This window comes from Coturnix japonica, chromosome 1, assembly GCF_054131305.1.
Source record: "Coturnix japonica strain WE chromosome 1, WE-NBRP24, whole genome shotgun sequence".
NCBI lineage: Eukaryota > Metazoa > Chordata > Aves > Galliformes > Phasianidae > Coturnix > Coturnix japonica.
In genome coordinates this window covers 59,637,336-59,660,010 of record NC_140663.1, presented here as the reverse complement: position 1 = coordinate 59,660,010, position 22,675 = coordinate 59,637,336, and the positions used below count along the sequence as shown (strand labels likewise).

The following is a 22,675-nucleotide window of genomic DNA, read 5'->3' as shown; positions in this document are numbered from 1 at the left end:
TTGAATCTGGGACAAGGAACAGGTTTTCAGAGAGAAACCAAGAATCAGATGATCAGTATAGCTGGTGACTAGTGGGAGAAATACTCCAACTTCTGCCCAGAGCTGAAGTCTGCAGTATGACAGAATATTATTTTGAGGTTCTCATTTCTAAAGGCTAAAAGACTTATGGTTTTCTGTAGACTTGGACATACTAAAATATCAACCATAAAGTGTACTTACATTAACCCACTGGTTAAATGTTGTTGCTTCAGATAGAGTAGATAACTCCTGATAGGAAACAGAAAGAGAGGGCAATGATTATGTAAGCTCTAACAAACTAAATACTAAACACTCTTGCTGTAGCTTGTGGAGTGACCAGCTGTGTATGGCCTGATTAAGGTGACATGGAGGGGCAGGTTTTCAGTACGTATGGAAACAGAGAACATTCATATTTTTCCAGAGCTGATGTTTTCTAGGAATGGTGAGTTAACAATGCTTTTGATAATCAAACCATCTGTTGCTTAGGTGTAACTAGATGCACTTGACCTTGGTGTGTAACATGTACTAACCTCAGGCTGAGGATTCATTTTCTGGGAATCTAAACCTAAGTCTTAACTTAATGCAGAATTAATTGAAGGAAGATATTTGTTTTGGCTGTGTTTTACAACACTGCTTTTATTCTGTCATGGTTCTTGGAACAGAGATAGATGATGGTATAAGCAAGAAAGCCAGATAGTGCCAAGAGGCATGTAAGATTGCTGCCAATGGCTTGGACAGCTGACACTTTCATTATTCTTACAATGTTAAATGCATATTATTTTCCCAATTTACTTGTTTGGATTTTATTTGTCTGTCAGTCTGTGTGGTTTAAGTAATATGATAAATTGACCATCTCTACTGAGATAGCTCAAGGAAGAATTTTGATAGAGCTGAGAGTTTGCCAGTCCCAGCTGGGATACGAGTGCTTAGCATTCATGAAATTAGGACTGCTTGGAATATATGAAGTTAGGACTCTGAGGCTGGCACTTTATAATTTGTCTTAAATAAATACACTTATATCCATTAGGCCTCTTTCCAAGATATGTTTTTGAACACAACAAATAATTTCTGTATCAGACATGAGTCTCCAGCAGAAACACTGTCTGCAGTCAGCACTGTTGGGCATCACATTTTTCTAATTGTTTATAATGACTTTGCTGTCTGGTTAAGATCCAGTATAAGAACTCTGCAGTAGGTCGTGTGCTTGGAGACTGTGAACACTTTACTTACATCTGCAGCATTTCCATAGCATATTCTGCCATCTCCTTCATAACCCGTGGGGCACACGCACTCCCAGCCAAAAGATGGCTCAAGCTGACAAATTGCCTTTGAACCAGAAAGAGAGAAAGACTGTCAAATACTCAGGAGGCTACTCCAGAGCAAGTATGGCCTGTAAACCCTTCCCAGTATACATTCATATACAGACATTATCTCAGTGAAGTATTTATCTTCCACCTTCCATGGACATCCTTACCCTCCTGTAAGATAAACACCACCAATTGATAGCACTAATTTCCTTGCCTGTACTAAATTTATGAGTCTAAACCCTTTCTTACTTCCTCCAAATACTGAGCCCTGTCCCTTCATCTGATTAATGTAGATCCATCCTCTGCTCCTCTCTGCTTTTTACTTTATCACTTTCCCAGTGTCCTCCCTGCAGAGCCTGCAGGCTCATTGAAACTATGCAGTTACTTGTAAAACTAACAGATGTCCAGCTAAAGATGTGTGTCTCAGGTAAATGTTGCAAAAAACTATTGCATCCAGACTATAGTTTCTGATAGAGAAGCAGTAGGCATTCACTCCAGGCTTGAGAGAGACCTTCATGAAGGTGGAATTGGGAACAGCCCAATGCAAACTGTATAGTGTTTTTGGTGGCTGTATCACTGCTCGAACTGGAAAGCTGTATTTCATCTTGAGCAAAAATTGCAGGCTTGAAGTGGCAAGGAAATTCTATGATGTGAACAGAAGGTGAGGTGTGATACGTATCTGAACACTTTGTTCAAAGAATGACTTATTACTCACCAGATGATGGCATTTTCCATTTTGTTCCAGGCATGAGTTTATGGGTGTGCATTCAATTCCATTCCCCCTAAATCCATCTTTACACTTGCAGTCATTCTGTTGTTTCAATAAAACACAGCAATATATTACAATGATTAAAACTGTGTACATATTCTAGACGTTGGCAGATAGGTCTGTCTGTGTTCCTGCATAGCTCCAGTGACTTCAGTGGAATGTGACTGACTAATACCTCCAGTAGACCTTGACACTGGACACCTAATGTACTTACTTTACAGTGTTTGCTCCTGGAGGAATAACACATAGCTAAAATGGAATAGGAGCTGTGGGATGCTGCTTTGTATGGAAATGACCATGAGGCCTGGAGGGAGAGGACAGCCTGGGGATGAATGAGGGCAGGAAATGCCAGCAGAATTAAATGGGTGAGAGCTGGTGCAGAAAGTGAGAAGAATGTGAGACCTTACCTGACCAGGCCCAATGTATATGCAAGTAGCATTCTTGTGGCATCCACCCATGGAGGGCAGTAGGCAGTTGTTGATGGCTGAGCAGTCCCGTCCATCGCCTGTCCATCCTGCCTGACAAGCACACACGTGCCTTCCTGGGCCTGTTTGAATGCACTCAGCCTGAGAAGGGGGCAGAGGACAGAAAAATTAATCTCCATTTGTGCAGGCAAGGGCATGCAAACTTGATATGGAACAGCTCAGCTTGCTGACCTCTGCTGGCCTAACACTGTTCAGGACAGTTAAGTGTCATCCACCTTTGGGTCTAAGCAATAATAGTGTCCCTGTCAGAGAAAGACCTTGAAACTGCAGTGAAAATTGTGATGCTTATTTTGGAAATGTTTCAGCCAAACCTTGCTTATTACTTTGCTTGTTGCCTGCTTTGCTGTGCTGCCAGGCTCTGAGGGAAATACCATACTTACATGTATATTGCAGCCACCTGAATTTAAACTAGCACAGGGATTGACTTTGCTGCAGGTCATTCCATCTCCCTCATAGCCAGGCTTGCAAACACAGCTATAGAGACAAGAGGAGAGGAAAATCACTAAGTGTGTTAGGGCAGCTGTAAAATGAAGGAAATGTTTTCCACTCTAATTTGTTATTTATAGGCAACTTAAAACTGGTAACCTTGGATTCACGATGCAAATAGTGCATATGTTGTTTTATTTCCCTCCCCCCACAAAATATGTGACTGATTTAATTCAAACTGGGGATCTGTTCCCTGTGTATGAAATTGGGAATGATATTAATTCAGTGCTAATGTGATCTTGGCAAATGTGAGGTAATACCTCTAAATTGATGTTCTTTCTTTCATTGACCCAGAAGATAGCCTTCTATTTGAAGTGCATGCAAGACTAAGAGATCTTTTGTTTTCCTGGTCCCTCCCTCTCCAAGAAAGGGGAATTTCTGAAGCATGGTTATGCAGTATCCAGCATTCTGCTTACTGCAATGACTCATTACTAGTGCAATGCAGCAAGAAGTGAACTTGATGCATGTGATGGCCAAGGTGAGCATGAGCAAGCACAAGACAGCTGTTACTTATCTGGTCACTGGTTTTGTGACCTCAACTCATAGTGCTACAGCATCTGAATTGTAGCTGGGCTGACTAGATCTAGTTACTTATCCTCAAACTGCAATAGGAGTTCCACTGTTTTTCAGTAAGGCTCAAACTGCTGGTTCACTAAGGGAAGGTCAGAAATAAAGAGCTCTTGTAGATGTTAGAAGGAAGGCAGCCTTCTAACAATGGTCAGATCCATATACATCTATCTGATCAGTCTTTAAGATAATGTATGGGATAAGGAAATTACAGCTCTTAATTCTTACGAGGGAATGGAAGTGGATGTGGTATGTGCTTTGCTTATTTGCTGCATAGCAGTAGTTCAATGGCTGATGTTTGTGTGCTCCTACAAGGTGTGGCTTCAATCAAGAAAGTGGGAAAGTGCTGTATCATACTGAATATTAATTAGATGGAAATTGCTGACTTACCTCACTGCACCATCACTAAGCTGGCAGTCTGCATGCTCATGGCAGAGCTGCAGAGAGGGCTCACAGGGAACAACTGCCTTATCACAGAATTTCCCAGTGTATCCATTTCTGCATGATCCAGGAAGACAGATTCCATCACTGTCTATTCGGTTATCACACTTCCCATAAATGCAGAGGCACTCTACCAGAAATAAAACACATTGTGCAGTTCCATAGTGGCAAAAGAAATCTATCCTTGCACAGCATTTTTTTTTTTTAATGAATCAATTGCTCTTTTATTCTTGTATCTCATCTTTTGTATTATCTCTTTTTATTGGAGGGACTCGTTTATTACATCTATATCTTTTCAGGTATCTTTCACAGACACCTCCTTAAAACTTATTGTAGGGCACTTATCTATCAATGAAATTTAAAGTATTTCAGAGAGAGAAACAAAGTGCTGAGACCTAGGTTATTAATGCAAAGGTTTTCTATTTGCACAACTTCTGAGTCAATTTCCTTCGGTGTTGTAGGAAGCCTTCAAATACTGTGTCTGCAATCCTACAAATTTCACAGTTTAGAATCACCTGGGCCAGTGGACAAATCAGCAGCACAAATCAACCCACACTGCTATGACTGCACTGTGCTGATGGGAGGCACATGTTTGTTCATGAGGGAGTTGGGTTTGTTCAGCCTGGAGAAGAGAAGGTTGCGGGGTGACCTCATTGCAGCCTTTCAGTACCTGAAGGGAACTTACTCCCAGGAGGGGAGTAAACTCTTCGAAAGGGCTGATAATAGCAGGACTAGGGGAAATGGTTTTAAGTTGAAGGAGGGAAGATTTAGGTTGGATGTTAGGGGAAAGTTCTTTACTAGAAGGGTGGTTAGGTCCTGGAACAGGCTGCCCAGTGAGGTTGTGGATGCCCCGTCCTTGGAGGTGTTCAAGACCAGGTTGGACGGGGCCCTGGGCAACCTGATCTAGTAAATGTGTATGTTTGGTGGCCCTGCTAGGCAGGGGGGTTGGAACTACATGATCCTTGAGGTCCCTTCCAACCCGGGTCATTCTGTGATTCTGTGATTATGTCCAATGAGCCTGATAGGTAAAGCTTCTGCAATCCCAAAAAGTACCAGTAGCAATTAGTGAAGCCAACACTTAGCCAGGGTTGGAGCTTAGGCAATATCAGTTTTTCTTACAGAATTTGTCTTGCATTTTTTGCCCATGTACCTCTGAATTGTAATGAGCCATGACTGATGAAAGGCAGTCTGTTTCACAGCAAAACAACTAGAAAAGGATTATAAAGTTGAGGAATATATTTATATTTCACGACACCTATTCTATAGACTTTCAAATAAGTTGCAGGTTGGATATTAGGAACAATTTCTTCTTGGAGTGAGTGGTGCTGCAGTGGCACAGGCTGCTCAGGGAGGTGGTGAAGTCACCATCACTGGAGGTGTTGAAGAACCATGTGGATGTGGCACTGAGGGATGTGGTCAGTGGGCATGGTGGGGATGGGCTGGCAGTTGGACCAGGTGACCTTGCTCTTTTCCAACTTCAGTGATTCTATTAAATGCAGTATGGTTTGACATAGCAACATTAAATCTTTCAGTGTACTGAAGATGACTGCTAAAGCTATAACCATTCAATAGATCAGAAATTATTCAGTGGGGATGGTTATTAGGCAGATGTAAGCACAGTCTCTTTTTAGATTTAGTTGTTCTTAGATTGCATATATTTGTAATTGTAGGCAGATTCTGTTCTAAGTGTGGGCAACAGCAGAACAGCAATGAATAGAAAAGATTTTTGTTCCAATTACTCATGTGAGGGAGGCGGAAAAGAAAGAAACAATAAATTAGTATCAAGTGAGATATGACCCTTACAGAAAGCCCAGTTAAGCCAGTGAGAAGATTTTCTCTAAGTCTAGGCTTAAATTTGTTCCTTTGAAATAAGAAATGAGCCTGCCTCAGAGACATCCATTTCATCTGCCATTCAGGTTCTTTATGTAGCAGTTAACAACTACCTTAGTGGACAGTAGATTATACTAGAATATAAAGGACTGTATACTGGAGCACAAAGGAAAAATCCCATTCTCTCCCAGTACAGGAGAGACATGGAACTGCTGGAGTGCATCCAGAAGGCTGTAAGAATGATCTAAGGGATGGAACACCTCCCCTATGGACAGGCTGAGAGAGCTGGGCCTGTTCAGCCTGGAGAAGAGAAGGCTCCAGGGAGAGCTGGGAGTGGCCTTTCAGCATCTAAATGGGGCAGTATCTAAATGAACCCTTATCAGGGTCTGTTGGGTTAGGATAAGTGGAAATGATTGCAAACTACAAGAGAGGAAATTTAGACTGGATATAAGGTAGAAGTTTTTACAATAAGCACGGTGAGCCACCAGAACCTGTTGCCCAGAGAGGCTATGGATGCCCCATCACTGGGGATATCCAAGTTCAGGCTGGAGGGGCTCTGAGCACCCTGATCTAGCTGTGAGTGACCCTGTTCATTGCAGGAGATTTGGACTAGATGGCCATTAAGTGTTCCTTCCAACTCAAACAAGTCTGTAATTCTTGGGGCATAGGAAGTGTGGCTGTAGTGTGGCTGTACTTACTTTTGTCACATTGAGGTCCGTATTTATCAGGGTCTGAGCAGAACTGGCAGACAGAGCCTTGAAATGCCTTAGCACAAATGCAGGTCCCATTTCCATCCAATCCATCCATGCACTGCAATAAGGGAGAAAGGTGATTTTTATGTATAAATGGAAATAAATCATTATTTCTCCTCTGAAAAGAGATTATAGACCTGTTCATGCCATATTTGTGAGAAGCAATTAGAAAGAGCTTCATCTTTAATGAAAAATATCTTCTAATGCAGAAGTATTGTGCTTATAGTCACTCTGCTGCTGTTCCACACCTTCCTTTGCAGTTTTAAAATAAGAATTGTGACCTATTACTCCCCTGCAGTGTGCAGAGGATTTTACATCAGAGGGAGTCATTTAACCCCAGCTTTTCCTCTATACTGGGAGCAGGCAGACCTGCAGTTCAAGTGCTTAAGAGGAGACAGATTCATTTCCCCTCCTCTGAACCCTCAATTCATGGCCATCACTGGACTGTGCAGATCTTGTGAAGCCCAATAAACCTGTAATACAGAAATGATTCTTGGGCTTTTTGGACCCAAAACTGAGGGAGGGGCATAATGGGGTAGGAAGCTCTGCTTACCTGTCCATTTCCTGAGCAGGGTTTGGAGAAACCTCCAGGGCATGGACTGCAGTTGGGGCCAAAGAAGCCTCTGCAACACCTTGGTTCCTGCAAAATTAAGCACATGGTTCACCTGCCATCTGAATGAATTAGTTAGACCTGAATGAGACAGATGGAGCCAGAGTAAGCCAATATTTACAGGGATTTGTACAGGTGAAGGCACTGGCCCCTTGCACCAGGACCTAACTAAGAGTTCTGGCAGTCAGGAAAGGTCTAAGAGCCTCCCAAGTGGCCAAAGCCTTCTGTGAGGACTGCAAGCAGAGCAAGTAGACTGTGGCTTTGGGATTGTTTGTTATTCATTATTTCTGAATATTGTGTGAAGTCTTATGGGAGGGACAGCTGGGTCCAGGGATCCCACACCATGCTGTTCTTCATGTGTGTAGCTGAAAGGGGCCATCACGATGTTTAGGCAAGGAGCACAGTTAGTGCAAGTTCATTGTTGTCAATAACATATGGCAGCTGAAAAGCCTTGTTGGAAGTACTGGTGTATGTGTGTGTTGTAGAGAAGAGTTATTGCAGGTAGGGGAAAGGATCCTGGCAAAATTTGCCTGCTATTTTGCTCTCATCCACCTGTAGAAGGGTTGATATGGAAAGTGCATAGACATCTATCTGCATTTGTATCTCAACCTTGAAGGATAGGTCACAATGCGCAAGACAACCCTTTGGAAAATTCCTGTGTACATTTCACCTTAAGGAGTTGTAACTGTGTACCTTTACTATTATATTGCAGTATCTAGTACAGCCTGTTTTTGGAAAGGTTGGGCCTTCAATAATACACGTCCGCTTTGAGAAAGGCTGAAAAACACACGGAATGGAAGCATTAGTATTTATGACCAATGTACAGTGCCGTGGTGCAGTCTTAATACTGGAACATAATTTAATCAGGTAACAAAGCACCTTGTTGTGGTGTCACATATTCTCAATTTTTAAAAAGTTATTGAATTTCACGTCATGATTTTTCTTAATTTTACCTGTGATTATTACTGAATACGGAAGATAGGACTTAACTACCAGTGAATTTTTATAACATGGGGAAGAAAATTCCTGCAGGTAATTACTTCTGAGATTCTTAATCAAAAGGAAATTTTTAACAGATCTATGATTTAATTTACATGCATCCCTCCTCTTTTTTTCATTTATGAACTCCCAAAGCATAATTGCAGTAATTCTAATTCTTCACCTCTCTCTCCTGCCATACCCTATTCTAACTAGATCTTCACCTGAGAAAAGAGTTGTAACTGCTAAGAAATGTGAGGGATTTTGCTACAGCAAAAAAAAGTAATGCAAAAGTTACCCGACTCTTTATTTGCTGCCAAAAATAAACTAATCTACTGCCTACATTTATATTTCTATGCAGCTTTCTATAATACTATTTGTTTTTTTTTTTTTTTCCTCACTGCATTGGAAGAGCAACAAACAACACATGGGGATGTATACATTTTGTATACATATTGAATTGTGGGGGAATCTGTCAGGAAACATCACTTACAATTGGTTTTGAATCCGGTGGACAAGGAGATGATGCATGTGAGAAACAACTTGTACAGACACCCTAGATGGAGACAGTAAGGATTATAATTTGGAAAGGCATTATACCAACTACCAAGACACAAAATTCTAGATGATAAGCAGTGTAAAATTGGCTCTGATATTTTTTCCTTCTTCTTTTTCATCTTCAATTTTCCATCCTCCTTTCCCTTCTAAAGACCTAGCAGCTTCCTAAACAAAAGGCAACCATGGGAAAAAACTATCTGGTGTCCCTTGTTTGACCTCATATAATGCATTAATGAAGATTATCTGAGGTCTGGTACAGTCTATACTTAGATAATTTTTATTTCTTCTTAGGAAGACCACAGGTTAGTTAAGTCTTGTATATAGCCAATGTGTTTTCTTTATAGGTGGTGAAGGGAAATATATTCTCTGCTTCCATTTGCTAGATCTGTGACTCTGCTATGATCCATTAGTATGTAGCTGCTTTTGTCTTCAACTCTTAGCTGTCTTTCCTCAATGGCTAAGCCAGCCACCAGATGGTGGTGACAGAGACTGGCAATTACAGCACTGAGGAGATAGAAACCACAGTGGCAATTTTAAAGGTGAGTCCTCAGACAAGTTCAGCGTGCAATTACCTCAAAAGGGATGAGCCTTTCAGTGCATAGATATGGAGTTTGTCAAAGCCATGAGACTCATGACTGCTAATGTGTTTTGTCTCAACCAAACTAGAATAAATCCTAGAGCAGGTGTCCAATTTGTTAGTTTGCTGTGTTTCATAATAATTGGACAAGTGAACACGAATTATGGCATTCCCTCCCCCCCCCCCCCCCCCCCAGCATTGGTGCTTGTGGAGACAGAATCAAATACAGGTTTGGATATAGTCATCTCTCCTGTCATACAGCACATTATGGAACAAAAGATCAGATGTATGAAAGCATCTGTGCGTCACATAGCTGTGAACCACAGGTGCCACTACTGTTTTCTAAAGGTTTGTGGTTCAAAGGTATTTTCACAAATGCATTATTAAAATCCTGTGATAAGCTGTGTAGTCATGATGGAAATTGTCTTAGGCTTCTACTTGCTTAGGCTTCTGAAAATCCCTGCAAGTGCCCTTTTTCTCCTTTACAGCTCAGAAATTTGCCTAATAACTGTGGAAAGTGTCTCCTCTGATAGTGTTACTCTCTCCACTGCTCAGAGCTGCCCAGTGTCACCTATTTCCCCCTTTGTCTACCTAGGATGTGACCTAGAATGTGGCACTGAGGGACATGGCTAGTGGGCACAGTGAGGATGGGCTGGTGGTTGGACTAGATAATCTTAGAAGGTCTTTTCCAACCTTAATGATTCTATGACTCTTTTGTAGTGTTTCAGTCTTCATCTGTTTTCTGCAAACCTTGTAGTAATGAGCAGCATTCAAGTACAGTTACATGGATATGTGTGTGTTAGTGTAATAGTTCCATATTTAGGGAAGTGCGGTTGTTGTAGGTGTGTGTAACCTCCAGTTCTGACAAGCCTTGCCTTTTCAATGATACCACAAGCTGGGTTTATTAGCTGAGATTGTTCTTGTTTTCTGAGAATGAAAATACTAAATGTCCGCTAAGACCCGCAGGGCCATTGCTCCATTCTGGTATTCTCTTTGGCACCAGTGCTCTGCTAGAAAGCCTTGAACATTAAATTGTATTTTAATTATGCATGGAGATTTCAAAGCTGACAAAGTGCTTAACTTCACTTTGAAGAAGCATTTTTGTGCCAGACACGATCTATTTTTCCTTTAAATCATTTTCCTCAAAGTAGGCTACTGATAAGGAGTTCCAAGTACAACAGTGTCCTAGGTGTGCTTTGTCACATTTACGGACACACTGTGCAGCTGGCACTTTGGAGTCACTACCAGAGGTAATAGCTTCTTGCTGCCAGCTCTTTGTTTTCCTCATTAAATTTTGATGCTGTTCAGCTCAAGAGTCCAGTGGTTCTGGACTTTTGTAAGAGCTCAGCTGGCAATTGTTCTTCATCATTGTACCGGAACTGTTTACTGGCCCTGGTATGTGCTTGAACACCATCCAGCAATAGCCCACAGGAGCCACGCTTACTGCAAAATGAAGGATCAGCCTCATGCTCAGGCTTCTTTCCAGAAAAAGCACCTGAGTGTTACCAGGTGTAAAGGCCTGCGCTCTGCTGCCAAACTGAACAGGATATACCAAATTCCACCCACTGAAATACAGAACAGTGTTCTGCCCAGTTTGCAAATTATGTTTTGTACTCCTAACCAGGTGGCTGTAGTTAATTGATAGATTTTCCCCCTTTTTTGATGTGTGTTCCATGGAGTAGTTGCAGCTATTGTATTTTTTTGGTTTTATCTTACCATTGCAATTTGACTTTTGGTCTCATCACACCGATGTGGCAGAATTGGAACAATGGTGGGTGGGATAAGAACTCCTGCAAGAGTAAAAATGCGACCATTTTTTGCAACAATATCGGTTTCTTCCATTTCTTCTCCACTCACCAAGACCTGTCCCTGTGAAACAATACATTATTATTAATAGTAGTAAAACTCTTGTAACCTCCCAATTTGGGATCTTTCCACTTAAAAAAAACCTAGTCATGCTTCTCATTTTTAATGTGCTTTCTAGATTTTCTTAAACTTATTTGTGGAAGAAGCACGCACATGTTGCCCATTTTCTTTATAATGTTTGACAGCAAAGGCTTATAATGTTTTCCTTATAGTCTGCATTGTTATTCTGTAGAAGTGATGACTAGATGCCTGGCCAGAATAGGAAGACAACTAGTGGCTTTAGGCCCCTGGTATTGGTAGACATAGGCTTGGGTTCTGAGCTAAAATCTTTGAAATAGACTTCTCCACTCCTTCCCCACCTCAAACCACAGAAAGCATAAATGAGGACCATTCCTGGATTGTGGCTAAACATAAGAATTATCTTATGCATCTTTTATAGTACTAATTTTTATCAGTCACTGGAAGTGGTGGGCTGACTTAATTTGCCTCATCTTAGCTTAGAGAGAGCTGTCCACCAGTGAAAGTTGCCTTGGACTTACAGTGCTGGTTGTGTTAAAATAAAGGAACTGCTTCGCCATGCTTCGGATGTGCCCAATTGAGATGAGGCTGGCAGTCTCTAGCTGAAATGAATATAAGTGAATTGAAATGCATGTAATATTATTCTTTTCAAACAGATTTCACAAAAAAAGACTACCTTTATTTCTGGGATGAGCAAAGGACTCTATCAGTTTTCTCTAGTCCCATGGGTAGCATTGCACTGTCACACCTGTTAGCATAGTGAAGTTAGAACTGTTACTTTAAACTTCAACAAAGCTAATTGGTTGCTGCATCTTAACAGCTTGCTGGGCTGAGGTCAGTGGGATGAATCCCAACAAGACCAAGTATCAGGTCCTTTGCTTTGGCCACAACTAGCCCAGGCAATGCTACAGGCGTGGGATTAGAAGAAATGGACTTGGGGATGTTGGTCAACTCTCAGCTGAACATGTGTCCAGGTTGCCAAGAATGCCAATAGCATCCTGTCTCGTATAAGAAATAGTGTAGCCAGCAGGAGCAGGGAGGTGATTTTACCCTTAACTCTGGTGAGGCTGCACCTTGAGTACTGTGTTTAGATTGGGGCCCTTTGCTACAAGAAAGACACTCAGGCTCTGAGAAGTGTCCAGAGATGGGCAATGAAGCTGTGAGGAGTCTGGAGCAAAAGTCTGATGGGGAGCAGCTGAGGGAGCTGGGGTTGTTTACTCTGGAGAAGAGGAAGATCAGGGGAGACTTTTCTGTCCTTTACAGTGACCTGAAAGGAGATGGTAGCGAAGCGGGGGTCAGCCTCTTCTCCCATACAATTAGCAATAGGATGAGAGGGAGTGGCCTCAAGTTGCACCATGGGAGGTTCGTGTTGGTTATTAAGAAAAATTTATTCTCTGAAAGAGTGATCAGGCTCTGGAATGGACTGCCCAGGGAGGTGGCGGAGTCAGCTTCTGGAGGTGTTCAACAAACATTTAGATATGGTACTAAGGGGCATGACTTAGTGGGGAAATATTGATGGTGGGTTGGACCGGTAGATGATCTTGGAGGTCTTTTCCAACCTTGGTGATTCTATAATTCTATGACTAGAAGGATAGTAATTTATCCCCTCCTCTGTAGAATACAGTTTAAGCAAAGTTATCACCTCTCTCTAAATATTTCTGTGCTTGCATCCTTAGAGATCTGTGGAAATGTCTGCCCTTAGAAAAGGCAGAGGCACCACCATTCTCCTTAGAAGCCTTTCTGTAGGTTGCACTGTGAGGAAGTCATTCTTGGAAAACCCCTGCCAAAATTTCTCTTGAGCTCCCTAACTAAGCAGCATTTATACTCACTTCAGCATTGGAAACAGTGTGGTGTCGGACCAGCTCCAGTAGTTTCAGTGAGCCCTATAAGAGCAAGAGAGAGGACTTTTTAGCCCGGTGTGAGTAGTGCAAACTCAGCCTGGTCTGTGTGAGAGCATGGGACTGAGAACTGCATCACCACTGGAGCTGTAAACTTCTGCATCAGTGGTAATGCTTAACTTGTGGCTTGTGCCCTACTGGTCCTTGCCCTTGCTCCTCAATTACTTAAGTAATGTAAACAATCCCTGGTATACCCAGAGGTACACCCACCTTTCAGCCCCTGAAGACTTGTGAGTCCATCAGCAGTGGCAAGGAGGTACCCTGGGAGCATGATGATCCCAGAACCCCACAGGACGCCACAAGTGTTAATCCCCAGTTTGTAGTGCTCTTGTGGTATCCACTCCCATCTGTCATTCCCAAATGAGATGACACCTCCTAGGAGTGGGTTTGGGACTTTGCCAAGTGCCAGTCAGGGCAAAAGCACGGGATCAGGGTCGTGGTGTGGAGCCTCAGAATTGCTTCATATTTGATCCCAAATCCTATTCCTCTCTGGTTGTCTTCATGATCTTTTTTTCAAGATGGCTTAACCATTGGTTATAGGAACTTAGTGTAAATGAATACTAGAGATGGAATAATATGTATTTATGAATCTACTATACATTCCACATACTTCTATTCTCTGAGAACAGTTTGTGCTATAGAAAGACTGTACCTCTGCAGAAAGCAGGTAATCCAGATCCTCAGCTTTCATATTACTCAGAGCATCATTACTTGGAACAAAGACTGTGTAAGGTCTGTTCTCCTGCTGTAAATCGATTGCCAGGCCAGTTTTCTGTTTTGATTTAAAAATAAAAGTGAAATTTGCATATTAGTTTTGGAAATCATTATAAAATAACTGTATGGAACTGCTTATCTTGATCCTTACCTCTATCAAAGATGCAAATTGGCTGTATCTTCCATTGTCTTGAAGCACTGACATTATGGTTTCCTGAAATAGCATGAATATAGGATATATTTTGGATAGATAACCTACAATGAATGCCAGTCTTTATAAGTTACTTTCTGAATTAAAGTCTCAGTTATTACAAATCTGAATATATTTGGGTTTCTTTAATTTTTAAGTGATTGTGGTTTCTGTGAGCAGCTGAAATGACAGTGTCTTCTTGTCCTCATTGTTCTACTGGCTTAGAGTTAGTGTCTGTCACTGTTCTGAAAGTAGTCTGCTCACAGAACATATAAACAAGGTGTGTGTGTTTGACAGGGTATTATTTCTGTACTTCCAATTGAAAAGGACACAGAGAAAACATTTGCACTGTCTGAGATCTGAAGACTATGCAGAGCTCCAAAAAACACAAGCATTCAAAATGATAGGTTTTTGAATTTTAGCCCTTGGGGTGCTGCTGATTTGGATACAAGTTTTGCCAGGAATTTGTGCAAATGTTCCTCATCTTAGTCTGTTTAGTTTAGTTATTCTGTTCAGCTGAATGCATGGAGTGTGAATGAACAACTCAGATGCACTGAGTACAACCATGTCCATGATCCACGTTGGCAGAAGAGGTCTGCCTGATGTAGAAATGACATTGCTACTTTTCACCTGGAACGTTGTCTCTCTGATTTGATGTGTGCTGGCATAACAGAGATTCAATAGCTGCTGTCAGTCATTTTTCTTTGTGTTAAATTGAGGAGAAACTATTGTAAAAGAAAGTCCAACATCACACAGATAGGGCTTCTTCCTTACCTCTTCGTTGCTTTCAAATGTCGGCTCCATGTTGTCCATGGCTTTATCAACAATATGCAAAATGCCATTGGAAGCAATAATATTGCCTTGCAAAAGTTTTCCTTTCCTTCTTCCTCCCTGGATTCTAATTCTTAGTTGATTATCCTGAAAGAAGCCAGGCAGTGGGTAGTAAGCTTTTATTATGCAATGGGAATGTATGCATGTTGAATAATATCTAATATCCTGTTCCATTACCAACACCTGGGTGATCTAAATCTGGGAAAGCTAAAGATTGCTTCCAATGCCTATCAAGGAAATGGAAAAAAAAATCCTCTGACTTTGGATCAGGACCACATTATTTTGTTTCAAAATAACAAAGTTCATAAGCAAGGACAAGGGAATGAGCTGGGAGCAGTACACCTGAAAGGGCCCTGTGATGGCTGCTACTAATAAAAGTCTGTCAGGAAATGATTTAGAATGTGGTTGTAGTGAATTGGTCAAGCCCTGTAATCTTAGGGGACTACAATCCATTTCCTGATATTATATGTATGTTTAAAACAACAAAATGTTGCTGATGGTGCGTTGTACTAAAGCCTGCAGGAAGCTGATGGGCCTCAAACAGCAATGATATTTTCCTGTTACAAATGGAATGCATACCCATTAAAGAAATAAAATAGGTCTCTTTTCTTGGGTGTCACTGGTTTACTATAAGAATGTGAAAAATACTTGATTTCAGTCTTCACAGAGACTCAAGCTATTAAAAGACACTGGGCTCAGAGCAATAGTTCTAGAGCATTAAATTTGTTATGGCAGCTACAGAGATAAACTGTGGCATCAGATTGCCCCAGTTTTTGCTGATGCTGAATGAAGTGGGTTGCGATGAACTTTACTCCATATTTTTCATGATAAACTGCCACGTGAATTTTATTTGTGTTGAATGCTACTCTTTCCTGCATAATTCAAAGGATGTCTGGGCTGATACTCAGACGAAGGTAGGCTCTGCAATGCAGTTGGTACTTGCTCTGTGTGAGTAGTACATGCAGGTTTCTAGCATAAACAGTGGGATTTGAGAGGTTGTGGACATGGATCAATGGTTGGACTAGATGGTCTTACTAGTCATTCCAAACCTACTGATTCTATGATTTTGCCCTTCTATGCCTCGTTGAATTAAAAACATGAGCTAGTATCCTTGCTGATTAGTCTGGAAGTTCACCTACCTTTTCTCCCCTTGATATTTCTCCTGACTTGCCAGTCAAAGTATGTATTACATCAGTATTATTCAAGGTAGTGGTATTTAACTGACCAGCAATTATATGAAGTTTCACAAAATACTGTGCTTTCAGGTTGTTATTCAGAAGTTCCTTTATCTAGAAAGACAGAAAAACAAAGATTAATTTCAATACAGTCTTCTTCCAAAAAAAGTCTCTGAGACTTTTTGTTGTCCTGCCCTTCAGTGGAAGGTGGCCCTGCTAGGCAGGGGTGTTGGAACTACATGATCCTTGAGGTCCCTTCCAACCCGGGTATTTCTGTGATTCTGTGATTCTGTGATTAAGTGTTTTGAAAATCAGGCTACTTTTTTCTTACTCAAAACATGTCTGCGTTCTACTTAAATCAACTAAACTATTCTACTTTTCCTTCAAGTAGGAAAAAGACAATCTCTGGACTTAAAACCTGAATGGTGAACCAGAAGTGGATTAAAGCAAAAATTTCTTCTGAATCTGTTGAATCAAAGAAGTTAGATTTCTGAAGAAGCTAAATCACTCTCCTTCAAAACCCTCACTGTTTTTTACTTACATTGGTACCTTTGAGTCCTCTGTTTGTTGGTATAAAAACGGTAAAGGGTCCCAGGCTGCTCAGTGGCCACTCATAGACATTTTCTGATGAGGAAAGAAGAAAAAAAAATAAATGAATATGGGGTATGCAAGGATAGAATAAGCAAGAATATTACCTGTGATTATTAAATGTTAATTTAAGATTCTAACATCTGAGTTGATGAAAGATGAGAATTAGTTGGAGTGTGAAATCCAGATGCTACTGTGTGTGTGACACAAGATGAAGCAAAATGTTCAGAATGTTTTTGGTACCCTGGAACTCACAGCATGCAAACTAGGGTGATGGCCATGAGAACAGCACATCTTTAGAGCTGTGCCTTAGCAGGGAAACAGCATCCTGTCTTGTTATCAGTTCAGGCTCTGTGATGTGAGGGATCTGCTGCTGCTGACAACCTCCTGGGGTTGCAAACAACAGCAAACACATAGCTGGTAATGAAAGCTGATGCACTGTGAGTTAATTAGTTTGTCTGCTACCCAAATGGTATTTCCATTTCCAAGACAGTCTGATGGGACTACTGAGTTTGTAGCTGAAGCCATTACATATTTCTAATAATGGGATATTTTTCCAGATGATTAAAATTAGAAGTGAACAAAATCTTCATAGGCATTATGGGTAAGGTGTAATAGAGAATATATCTTGAAGTTATTACTCTGTCTTACAACACAACATGGACTGTTCTGCTCTATATTCTTAGCTTTGAAAGACCTCGATGCAGAGAGAATGTACTGCAAAATAAACTGTGTCCTTAATGTGTCTGGTTTGTAAATCATATGGCATATTCACGTTCAAAATTTAACCAAAGAACATAGAATTTGTATTGCTGTTGTTGAAAAATGGTGACATCCAGAATGCCAGGCACTTTTCTGACACAAATGGTGAAGTACAGAAAAAAATGCAACCTAGTTCTCTGTGCTGAGGCAGTGGATTTCTGTTTTCAAGTGCTGAATATGAAGGCAATTGCCAGGTTTTGCCCTTGGCCAGCTTTGTAGGATTTTTGCTTGAATTCAAACATCCATCTTTGTTCCAGCAGTATTTGCTCAGCTCTCAAACTTTTGACACTGCAGCAGAAGACAGTGAATACAGTTATGTTCTCTACACAAGGATTTTTTGTATTGTGTGACACAATTACAAACAGATACAAAAATCTGTGGTGAGGTGAATGACTCAGATAGCCAAATAAAAGAAGCCTTTATTATTTTTTTTCTCAATATTTTTTACCCTTCTATTTGAGAATTCATAAATAATTTGCTTTTCATTTCCCAAGAAAAGCTCTGCGCACAAATGCACAGCAGTCTGGCATGATTTCCAAAATGTTTGTCTTACTATCAGCAGTTTTTTTCCACTGCCATCATCCTTCCTGTTTACTGCTTTCTGGTCTGTTTCCTCCTTGTACTCTCCTGGTATATTTCCAAACCACATACATACTGGGGATTTGTAGCTCATCTGATTATAGGATGGTATTTGCCCTAAATAATAAATTCAGCTGCAGGAAGTACTTGGATCTGCATTTGGACCTTGATTGTACATTTACAATCTAACTTAAGTTGATATTTTTCCCCCCATCTCTTGAACATTGCTGTCTTTATCTGATATGTTACAGTGATCTGTACAATTAGATGACATGCATGACAACAGTCTCGGTGGCTTTAGGTCATATGGCATAATGAAAGTAAATTCATTAGTAGATAGTGTTTGATAACATGGGTTAGACCAAAAGCTATATACCTAAAAGTGTCAATGACTGGCTTCAATGAGTGGCTTCTCCCATGCCATAGTATGTTACTAAAATACTATCCTAAGGCAAGGATAATGGAGCAGGTCAAATTTATGCTGGAAAATATAAATGCACTGAGTTTGAAACACTGATTTTGAGGGATCATGGATCACGGCTTCTTGAGGAATGCAAGCAAAATCACACAACAGGAGATGACTGCTGCATGTGGTCACTTACCCATGAGTGCTAGGGCAGATGTTAGCTTGCCTTGCCACCGTCCTGCTTCTGTGTTCAGGTCTTGGAGGCGCTCCATGATGTTTCCATAGCACACAAGCCCATTCCCCACATAGCCCCTCTGGCACGTACACCTGGGAAAGGATTGCCATTTCAGCTGTGTGTTGATGCACTGTAAAGTCAGTGGGGCTCTAGGTAAGCATGTTAATCTTGTTTTCTTCTATGAAGGGCATACTCAGGAACCACTGCTTTGGTTTCGCATCTTTGCTTCAGCAAAGGTAAAGTACCATTTGGTGTTAGGATGCTGTATGTATCTTGTCATTTCTTGGAAAACTGTATTAATTTGTTATTTCATCACTTGCCAGCTGTAAACTCCCCTTGTTCTTGTAGCCTCTTCTATGGATTTTAATAAGCCTCAGCTAGGCATCGTATTGGATGTGAAACAGTATCCAATTGCAACAAAGATACCCTTAAACCCCTCCTCATTAAACAATTTTGGCTGGTGATCTCGGTGTGTTATGCTTGCAGATGCTCATGGAAATGTCATGGCCACTTGCCAGTTAGGATGGCCCTTTGTCAGTGGACCAGGAAGTAGCAGTATGTTTGTGGTGTCCACCTTGCAGGGCCACTACAAATGGGGGTTTTTCTGTGTGGCACCCTTGGCTATGTAGAGGAACTTTTGGGGTTTCTGGACATGCTGTTTATGACAGTCCAGCAGTCTCAGCTCACCTGCCCATGGACAAGGGAAGGTTATGACTGTGTGGGATGCTACCCTCACAGTGGAGGTCATGTAAAGCCTCCAGCCACTATGTTTGGCTCAAAAGGATAATGGTAGTTACACATATAGGGGATGTTAATGCAGCTCGTTGATCCTTGTGATAAATGCTTGTGCCCCTCTGGTAGAAAAGGCAGCCACGGTTGTCAGTTCTTTCAATAAAGTGAAGTGACTGTGTTTATTAAACTGCCTTTGAAATGACACAGACATTTTGGGCATAAATATTAGTGTTTTAGCATTCTCATTCTTCTGAATGAAGAAGCAGCACGAAATCTCATGCCTTTTCAGATGTATACTTTGTGCTGCTGCTATCTTTGCACTGTCACGATCATGCCACCTCAGAAGCTCTGGTGTCCCGTGGGGACTTCAGTCTCTGGAAGGTGTCAGTGTTATACAACAGACTTCTGGGGCAGCATCAGTGCTGGCACCCATAAGAGTGATCAGCATTGCGTTGAGATGGGCTAAGCAGCCTTGCTGCCTGGACATGGTCTGTGTTTAAGGAAATGTGTTTCAGCCAAGGCAAAGCATAGAGGGAATTCATGGAAGAACAACCCCAAATGCCAGCCTGATGATTTCCATCTTATAAGTGGAGGAAAATTGTCTAATGAAAACTGGACTTTAAGAACATGAAAGTCTCTGTGTCACAAGAGAGGTGGGGAAGAAGATGCTGATTGTCAACATGGTTGAAATGTGTTTGCTCTTAAGTGATGATGGAAAGTACAAATGCTTTTGATTTTCAACAAGAATCTCAGACTTGCTTGTACATTGATCTTGTATCTGTCACAACACCTACAGTTTTATGCCAATCTCAGCAGTTTCTGTTGCACTCTTCAGAAGTGCTGAGCCTATGGGACTGGCTGGAGGTTTCAGCTCTGTGATCTACTCATCTTCAGTGCTAAAATTAGAGCAGGCACTTGTCAACATGCAGCATGCACAGAAAGATATTCTAACTATATTTAGGAAGCTAAACAACTATGTTACATGCTGCCAAACACTGGCTTTTAATAGTGCCTTTCCTAATCATGTCTCCAGTGTGTTGAGCATTCATACAAGCCCTGTCAATAATGATTCACCTTTCTGGACTTTCTTTGCTTCCTGAAGTCATAATTAAAGAAGGAACATTAACTTACGCAACAGGAAGAACTTCTTTATATAAATAATGGCCTAATAGTTTCCATGTGCTGACTGCTACGTATACAGTTTGCCAATTACACCCCACAGTAATATCAACCTGATTCCAGGTTTTGTTTGCTATCTAGGTATCATGCGTCTGGACAGAAGTGATCTTTACCACAGTTATATTCTTGATGATGATGGAGATTCTAAAATCTTCACAGTCCCTGCAGTCTAGTAGGGTTGCATTTAGATTCAGAGGAAGTTTTGATGGCATTTTGGCCAAGAGGTTCCAGCTTTGGTTCCTTTTGGTTCTTTTTAAGAATAGTAGTCTAAAAACACTATAAATACTGACTCGATGATCTCTAAGTTCCCTTCCGACCCACACGAGACTATGATACTATGATGATATGATAATACAGGTGATTGACTAGATGAGTTTTATCTTGTTTGTATACAGAATCTGGCTTGCAAATGATGCTTCATATGACTGAGTATGTTTTGCATTAAATGCACTGTGTACTATAACCTGTTTCATGTTCTCATGATACAGTGCACAGACAGTATAGGAAAAGAGCTGATGTGACAATTCCCCAATCTAACTAGGACAGGAAACAGAATTGAAGAATTGAAGAAGGGAAACTCAGCTTTCTATATAAGATGTGAACCTACTAATTTATACACTGAAAACAGTCAGAGGTAAAATAAGAGTGGAATTAGAATAGAAAATAATGGAAGTTGGCTGAGGGAAAGCCATTTCTGCATGGAAACCAGAGATGTTATGGTCTCACAAGCAATGTAATTCTGCACCAGCCAAAGATCCATAGCTTCTGGGCAAAGCTGTATGTAATTGCTTGCTGAAGCAGTGCTGTAGAAAATGTCAGCACTCACTCAGAAAAGATCTATTTGAGAACGGAAGTAGACAGCCTTGATTTTCCATTGGGTTGCTCTGTTATATTCTCAAACCATAGGTGTTTGTCTTTTCTACATCTTTGTGTATGAGATTTATTCCTGTACAGGTCATTTGGTTCTGAAGAAAGCAGAAGTAATTAGAGGTGGGAAGCTAGCAGTGCAACTGAGTCTTTAATGAAAAAAAAACCTAAGTGGAAAGGAAGAAACACAGGTTTGTGGACTTTGTTACAGCTCTGTGTTTTAGGAGAAATTAAAAAAAACAGAAGTAAACAATAAAAAAAAACAACCCAACAACAACAACAACAACAACAAAAAAAAAACACAAAAAAGGAAATCCAAATAAGGCCCATTCTTAGTCCTAAGCCCTGAATGCATTTAAAGTGTGGGGCTGCAACAAAAATGCTGTCATGTGTATCAAAGACAGTTTACTGTCACCACATTTACCAATCAATTATTTTCATTGCAAAGTTTCTCTTTCATAAATGATTTCACCTTGAATGGAAAGTATTCAGGGTGGTTTCACTTTTTGCCCAACAGACAGGAGTGGGATACAACTTAATACTTCCTCCAATCTAGCTGTTAAAATCTGAATGGCAGCAGTGAAGTGGTGATAAACTAGGAAAGAAATGTGCTGATTTATGTGTTGCAAAATTCTGTTTAAAATTTTTAACTCAAGAAAATTTGCATTTTGGTCTTGATTTCAGATATAAATACACTTCAATCTTTGAAGCTTTACACCTGGAGCTGCTGGTGCGCTGCAGCAACAAAGTGCATTTTGAGTAGCACAGCGTGTTCCAGAAATGAAACTTGTTGGAGATGCACAATAGCTTACGCAATAGCAGTTTTAATTTTTCACTGTAAGAATAAGCTGGGTGATGAGGCAAGAACTGGCAATAAATGTACTCTTTCATGCAAACACTTTCTGTCTGTAAACCTATAAAATGATTTGTTAGCCAGCTTATGGCTAATGGCCTGTCTTGTCTTTTACATTCTAATTCTCGGCTCCCAAATGCTAGCACTTCTGGAGCTCTTGGACTGATACAGCACTGTTAAGTCTTGTGTTGAAACAAACTTTCCTCATAATATCTGCAAAATAAATTTCTGTAAAAAATCAGAGATTCTGCTGTAAGTTGTGCAGTTACTCACGTGATTCTGCTGAGGCGAGTGTTGCTTTCACAGTATGGGGGACAGATGCCTTGGTTAGTACACTAAAAACAGCCAGGGCTCCGGCACTGTCCTGTGCTAATTAATGCTGATTATTTTTTAGCATGCTGCCT

General features: G+C 40.9%; 1 protein-coding gene across 2 annotated transcripts in view; it reads right to left on the bottom strand.

The window, feature by feature from the left end:
* The window catches only part of STAB2 (stabilin 2), a 74,457-nt gene that overhangs the window by 34,496 nt on the left and 17,286 nt on the right, over positions 1-22,675 (bottom strand). For both annotated transcript variants that reach the window (XR_014943912.1, XM_015867626.3), the window contains exons 10-28: positions 18,602-18,732; positions 16,612-16,694; positions 16,035-16,184; positions 14,839-14,982; positions 14,026-14,088; positions 13,813-13,932; positions 13,092-13,145; positions 11,784-11,864; positions 11,095-11,247; positions 8,737-8,799; positions 7,959-8,042; positions 7,209-7,295; positions 6,602-6,713; positions 4,023-4,203; positions 2,960-3,053; positions 2,502-2,660; positions 2,041-2,136; positions 1,249-1,344; positions 220-267 (exon numbers count right to left, since the gene is read on the bottom strand). Coding sequence is in view for 1 of the 2 variants with exons in the window: in XM_015867626.3 (XP_015723112.2) it covers positions 220-267; positions 1,249-1,344; positions 2,041-2,136; positions 2,502-2,660; positions 2,960-3,053; positions 4,023-4,203; positions 6,602-6,713; positions 7,209-7,295; positions 7,959-8,042; positions 8,737-8,799; positions 11,095-11,247; positions 11,784-11,864; positions 13,092-13,145; positions 13,813-13,932; positions 14,026-14,088; positions 14,839-14,982; positions 16,035-16,184; positions 16,612-16,694; positions 18,602-18,732 (1,999 nt within the window). In the remaining variant the exon portion in view is untranslated. The remainder of the gene's footprint in view (positions 1-219; positions 268-1,248; positions 1,345-2,040; positions 2,137-2,501; positions 2,661-2,959; positions 3,054-4,022; positions 4,204-6,601; positions 6,714-7,208; positions 7,296-7,958; positions 8,043-8,736; positions 8,800-11,094; positions 11,248-11,783; positions 11,865-13,091; positions 13,146-13,812; positions 13,933-14,025; positions 14,089-14,838; positions 14,983-16,034; positions 16,185-16,611; positions 16,695-18,601; positions 18,733-22,675) is intronic.